This window comes from Phacochoerus africanus, chromosome 5 (genome assembly GCF_016906955.1).
Source record: "Phacochoerus africanus isolate WHEZ1 chromosome 5, ROS_Pafr_v1, whole genome shotgun sequence".
NCBI classification, from domain to species: Eukaryota; Metazoa; Chordata; class Mammalia; order Artiodactyla; family Suidae; genus Phacochoerus; species Phacochoerus africanus.
The window spans coordinates 25,159,289-25,165,288 of NC_062548.1; the positions used below are offsets into that span (position 1 = coordinate 25,159,289).

General features: G+C 50.4%; 1 protein-coding gene across 6 annotated transcripts in view; it reads left to right on the plus strand.

Annotated features, from left to right (window-relative positions):
• ARHGAP17 (Rho GTPase activating protein 17) overlaps positions 1-3,898 on the plus strand; it is a 106,800-nt gene extending 102,902 nt beyond the window's left edge. For 3 of the 6 annotated variants that reach the window (XM_047780274.1, XM_047780279.1, XM_047780276.1), the window contains one exon: positions 2,998-3,898. In XM_047780274.1, coding sequence (XP_047636230.1) covers positions 2,998-3,128 — 131 coding nt within the window. In that variant the 3' untranslated portion in view covers positions 3,129-3,898. The remainder of the gene's footprint in view (positions 1-2,997) is intronic. The other 3 variants (XR_007134924.1, XM_047780278.1, XM_047780277.1) reach the window with 2 other exon arrangements.
• Positions 3,899-6,000: the final 2,102 nt, after the last annotated feature.

The following is a 6,000-nucleotide window of genomic DNA, read 5'->3' on the forward strand; positions in this document are numbered from 1 at the left end:
TGGGAACCTCCATGTGCCGCAGGAGTGGCCCTAAAAAGAAAAAAAGAAAAAAAAAAGTGAGAGAAGAGCTGGGGAAAGAACCCTAGCCGCAGGCGAACCAGACGGGGCAGGCAGGAGGTGGAGGAAAGGCATTTTCCTTATGCCCCAACTGCCGTACTTTTTTTTTGCTGAGTATACAAGGAATGTGTTTTCATCACGAAAACGCTAGAGAAATTCCGAGGAGTACAAATCCAGAAATGATTTATTTGTGGGGAAGGAAGGAAGGAGAATTTGTCCTTCGAAAAGGGTCTGTGTCTGATAGGTGTTAAGTTTGCACGTAAGTACAGGTATTAACGAGTAGAAATACAACTGGTACCCACACTCCCTTTGCATCATGCATGTCAGTTCCATAGTTCCTTGTAAACTCTTTGGGCCAAGAAGAGACACAGGCCGATGGCACCATCTGTCTTGTTGGCTTAGGATAATGATAAAGGGATTAAATTTGCAATGGATTTCTTCTCTCAGTGTTGGCTTCAAGACATGGCTACTTCTCGGAGTTCCCGTTGTGACTCAGTGGTTAACGAATCCAACCAGGAACCATGAGGTTTCGGGTTTGATCCCTGGCCTTGCTCAGTGGGTTAAGGATCTGGCGTTGCTGTGAGCTGTGGTGTAGGTTGCAGATGCAGCTCAGATCCCGTGTTGCTGTGGCTGTGGCGTAGGCTGGCGGCTACAGCTCTGATTCGACCCCCAACCTGGGAACCTCCATGTGCCATGGGCGCAGCCCTAGAAATGGCAAAAAAAAAAAAAAAAAAAAAAGACATGGCTACTTCTTTACATGAGCCTATAGAAAAGGAGGACTGGGAGTTCCCGTCGTGGCGCAGTGGTTAACGAATCCGACTAGGAACCATGAGGTTGCGGGTTCGGTCCCTGCCCTTGTTCAGTGGGTTAACGATCCGGCGTTGCTGTGAGCTGTGGTGTAGGTTGCAGATGCGGCTCGGATCCCGCGTTGCTGTGGCTCTGGCGTAGGCCGGTGGCTATAGCTCCGATTCAACCCCTAGCCAGGGAACCTCCATATGCCGCGGGAGCGGCCCAAGAAATAGCAACAACAACAACAACAAAAAGACAAAAAAAAAGAAAAGAAAAGGAGGACTGGAAAGCTGGTTGGGCTCGATGACTTTCCATCTACCCATCTGTCCATCCATCCGGACAGTGAGCCAGCCAAAAAAAATCTATGGTATGTCCGCTATTAACCAGTCACTGTTGTAGGCATTGGGAATATGCTATAAATAAGACAAACATGGTCCCTGCCCTCATTGACTGTCACTCTGCTGAGGACACATCTGAGACAGCCTTTACTCCGTGCACATGGACACCCCCTTGGCTGTACCGTTAGTGCAGTCAGTTCAGCACCCCTCAGTTGGTTTTCCAAAGAGAGCAAAATCTGACTTGTCTGAAATGGTATTCAGCACCTGAACTCTTTGACACCTTGGCACCTCCACAAACCTAGAAGTTTCTCTGAGTCATGGTGTATAGGAACTCTTGAGGAGCAGGTCTGCCAATCTTATCTAGGAGTCACCGAGAGAAAAGGAACAGCCCAGGAAGTAAGTAGATCTGGCTGCTCGGAACTATAGGGCCACATGGGGGCAGGAACCAGTCTCAGGGCAGGGAGCCTCTCAGAATGTACTGGCATTTGCCAGCCCTGCCCATGTGGTGGAGGAGCAAGTGAGACGGGAGTAGGTCACAAGCAGCTCCCAGTAAGGGCAGACTTGATGTTATCCTGCCCGACAGGCAGTACAGAAAAGCAGCTCTTAAGCATAACAGGGAAACCCCAGATCACCCACCTCCCACTCTAGTTCCCTCCCCTGTTCCCTCCATGACTAGCTCTAACCTAGCAGAGTAAAACGACTAAAACAAATCTGGACCCTTCCCTTCTCTCTTGCACCGTCCCTCAAATCCATAACAAGAAGCTCATCATTTGCTAGAACCCACATCTGCTAGAGAAACAAATCCTTCTGTCTTGATTAGGGCCTTTCTCCCTGACCTGGCCGTGGGCTTCATTCATGCTGCATCTGGCTTGTTTCACCATTGTGTCCTCATAGGTAGAGTGTGGTAGGAGCTCTGTGTTTGTTGATGAGTGAAGGAATCTGAGACTCACTGCCTTGCTGGGAAGAGGGCGATGATTGGTTACGGTGTCTTGTGAGCGTGGGGATGAGGGACAATGGCTCGAGGACCAGGTATCTGCCGTCTTGCCGAAGGAGTTCCAGCCAACCTAATAAGACACGAAAAAGGAATTGGAGGTATCTAACTAGTAGACGTAGATAAGAAAATTAATGTTTTTGGGAGATTTGATGGTCTACCTCAGTGATTGTCATCCAGGTTGATTGTGATCCAGGTTGATTGTGCTCACAGGGGACATTTGGCAGTGACCGGAGATGTCTTTGGTTGTCACACTGGAGGAGAGAGGCCTGTGTGCCACCAGCATCTAGTGGTCCAAGAGCAGGGATGCTGCTAAGCATCCTACAGTACACGGGACAGGTCCACAACCCAGAATGATCTGGCCCCTAGTGTCACCAGTGTCAAGGTTGAGGGCATAGCATTAATAACAGAGGGACACTCACCAGCCTGAGAGGAGGGAACTCTTTCCAGTGAAGGCCAGATAATCCCGCAGACAAGACGGCAGGCGATTTCAATTCAGTGCATTTAGATGCACTGGCAAAAATAAAATGTCCTCTCATTTCAAGCAAGCAGATCCTTCCAAGGTTGCATCTCGGAGGATTGCCCCAGGCTCACAGAAAGGACCACCAGAGCCAGGAGGTGGGCCTGCGCCACGTGGCTGCCCCTGGGCTCTCAAAGGCTTAACTCGGCTTCTTAGGACCAACGGTGCCTCTAGGAAGGGCGCGTGTGTGCATGGGCTGACTCTCAAACCCTCCAGCTTTTCCTCTTCTCAGAGCACCTCGGGTGGCCTCGGTGGGTGTCACCACGCACTGATACCATGTCTTCCCTCGTGTTTTTGTCCAGACGCCAATCCTAGGGCTTCAGAACCGCTTCGCAGCCTATTTCCCGAAATGCACTCAGACTCAGCCAGCAAAGACCTGCCCGGCCGCATTCTGTTGGACATGGACAATGATACAGAAAGTACCGCCCTGTGAAGAAAGCCACCCCGCCCCCGCCCCGGACCCCTTCCACCCTGGCGAGTGGAACAGGGGCCAGGCAGACATTCATCTTCACAGACCCAACAGCGAGAAGCTTTCAGTGGAAGGAAAAAGAAGGCCTCCCCAGCCCTGCAGGACCCGGCCTCCTTCCCAGCCCCAGGAGAGCAGGGAGGCTGACACTTAAAGCTGAATGACCTGTGTCTTGAAGAAGTTGGCTTTCTTTAAATGGGAAAGAATCATGCCAAAAGAAAGAAAGCAAGAAAGAATTTTTTTTGAAAAGAGAAAGCAAAAAAGAATTACCTGCAGCAGAAAGCGCATCCCTTGTAGGAAGCTTGTGTCGCTGCTGTGAATGCCGGCAGCAGCCTCAGCAAATTGGAATGAAGGAAAAGCCATGCGCTGAGCACCTGTTTCATCAAATGCATTCATTACACGAGTCTCCTAAACTTCCCGCTCCATCGACTTTTCATGCTCCCGTATCTTCAAGGGAGGCTGCTCTCCCTCAGACCCACTGCAGAATCATTTCGTACGACGTGTGGGCTTCGTCTCCCCCTCAGAGCCACGAGCATCGGTGGTGACCGCTGGATCCGTCACCTCAGCAAATGAGATCGCCCTGTGCCTTGTCAGATTGCCAGAATGAAGAGAGAAATGTACTGTGTTTGTTTGTTTGTTCGTTTTCCAAACCATGTAATTGCTACTTGATAAGGACCGAACATTATTCTAGTCTCATGTTTAATTTGAATTAAATATATTCTGTGGTTTATATGAAACCTTGATGGTTCTTGGAGGCCACGCTGGATTGTGTGTGCGTGTGTGTTTGGGTGTGCATATCATCACTTACCTACATCGGATTATGGATGGGACACATGGGGGGCTAATGGTGGATGTAGGCATTGGGAAGATGGAGGAGCAGGGTCACAGCAGGGAGACCAGCTGCCAGGTGCCCCAGACACCTCCCACGGCTGGCTGTGTCTCAGCGAACGTTCCACGGGTCAGGCTCTTCTCCTGCTCTCCCCAGTCCTCCCCTTTCTTGTCCAGAGACACTCCTCTGGAGACCCTTGAAACCTTGGAGGCCAACTCACAGTATCGCAGCCCCACAGGCCTAGCGCAGGTGTCAGAGCCATTAGTTTGCAGGGCAATTCCCTTTTCCCATGACTGGAAGGCACTTCATCCCCAGCCTTGAAATATTGGGGAAGAGTGGATGGGGCAGAAGTTCCCGTCGTGGCTCAGCGGTAACGAACCCAACTAGTATCCATGAGGACGTGGATCTGATCCCTGGCCTCGATCATTGGGTTAAGGATCATTGTGTTGCGGTGAGCTTCAGTGTAGGGTTAGGGTTAGACGCAGCTCGGATCCCAGTGTGGCTGTGGCTGTGGTACAGGCTGGCAGCTCTAGCTCCCATTCAACCCCTAGCCTGGGAACTTCCAAATGCCATGAGTGCAGCCCTAAAAAGACAAAAAAAAAAAAAAAAAATTGTGTGGATGGGGAATTGGAGAAAAGTGAGGCCGGTGGTCTGGACAGCTGTTCTAATGACAGCCCTTCCCCGTGGCCCAGATTTGGCATCTTCTCTTGGGACACATGCTGCCATGCTGGCTGCCCAGAGCAGCTCCACTGATGGAGTTGCTTGCCAGGTGCATCCGTGACCATCCCTTGCTTAGAAACCACTGGACCTCCTCCCAGTATGAATTGACTTAAGTTTAACTTCAAAAGAGCCATCATCTTTTCCTCTTCACTCGGTTTCCTATGCCCGAAGTACTCCCTGCACTTATTAATTATATCGAAAATATGGGAGTTCCCAATGTGGCACAGTGGAAACGAATCCAACTAGGAACCACGAAGTTGCAGGTTGGATCCCTGGCCTCGCTCAGTGGGTTAAGGATCTGGCATTGCCGGGAGCTGTGGTGTAGGTCGCAGATACAGCTCGGATCCCGTGTTGCTGTGGCTGTGGTGTAGGCCGGCGGCTACAGCTGTGATTCGACCCCTAGCCTGGGACCCTCCATGTGCTGCAAGTGCAGCCCTAGAAAAGACAGGAAAAAAAAAAGAAAGAAAAAAAATATATATATATATATTTTTTTCCTTTTTATGGCCACACCTGAGCCATATCAAAGTTCCTGGGCCAGGGGTCCAATCGGAGCTGCAGCTCTGGCCTACACCACAGCCACACCTACACCTTAACCCACTGAACAAGGCCAGGGATTGAAATCACATCATCTTGGACACTGTGTTGGGTTCTTAAGCTGCTGAGCCACAAAGGGAACTCCTCCCCCATATCTTAAATTTTTGTTTATTGAAGGTCCACTCCTCATACACTGTCTGTTCTTTTTCTCCCACCATCCCCACCTTTTTAGCTCTGAAACAAACCCTGTAGAGAGAGCACACGCCCAATGTGTGTTGCTCTTAAATGTTTTTTGGTGGTGGTGGTGGTGTTTTGGGGGGGGGGTGTTTTGGTTTTGTTTTGTTTATATTTATTTATTTATTTATTTATTTGTCTTTTTTTTTTTTTAGGGCCACACCTGCGGTATATGGAGCTTCTCAGGCTAGGGGTCCAATCAGAGCTGTAGCCACCAGCCCACACCAGAGCCACAGCCATGCCAGATCCAAGCTCCATCTGCAACCTACACCACAGCTCATGGCAACGCCAGATCCTTAACCCACTGAGCAAGGCCAGGGATCGAACCCGCAACCCTGTGGTCTCCCGGGTTTCCCCGTGGAAACGGATTCATTTCCGCTGCGCCACAATGGGACCTCCCAGTTTGATTTTGTTTTTAGGGCCCCACATTCAGCATGTGGAAGTTCCCAGGCTAGGGGGTCAAATCACAGCTTCATCTACCAGCTACGCCACAACCACAGCAATGCCAGGTCCAAGCCACGT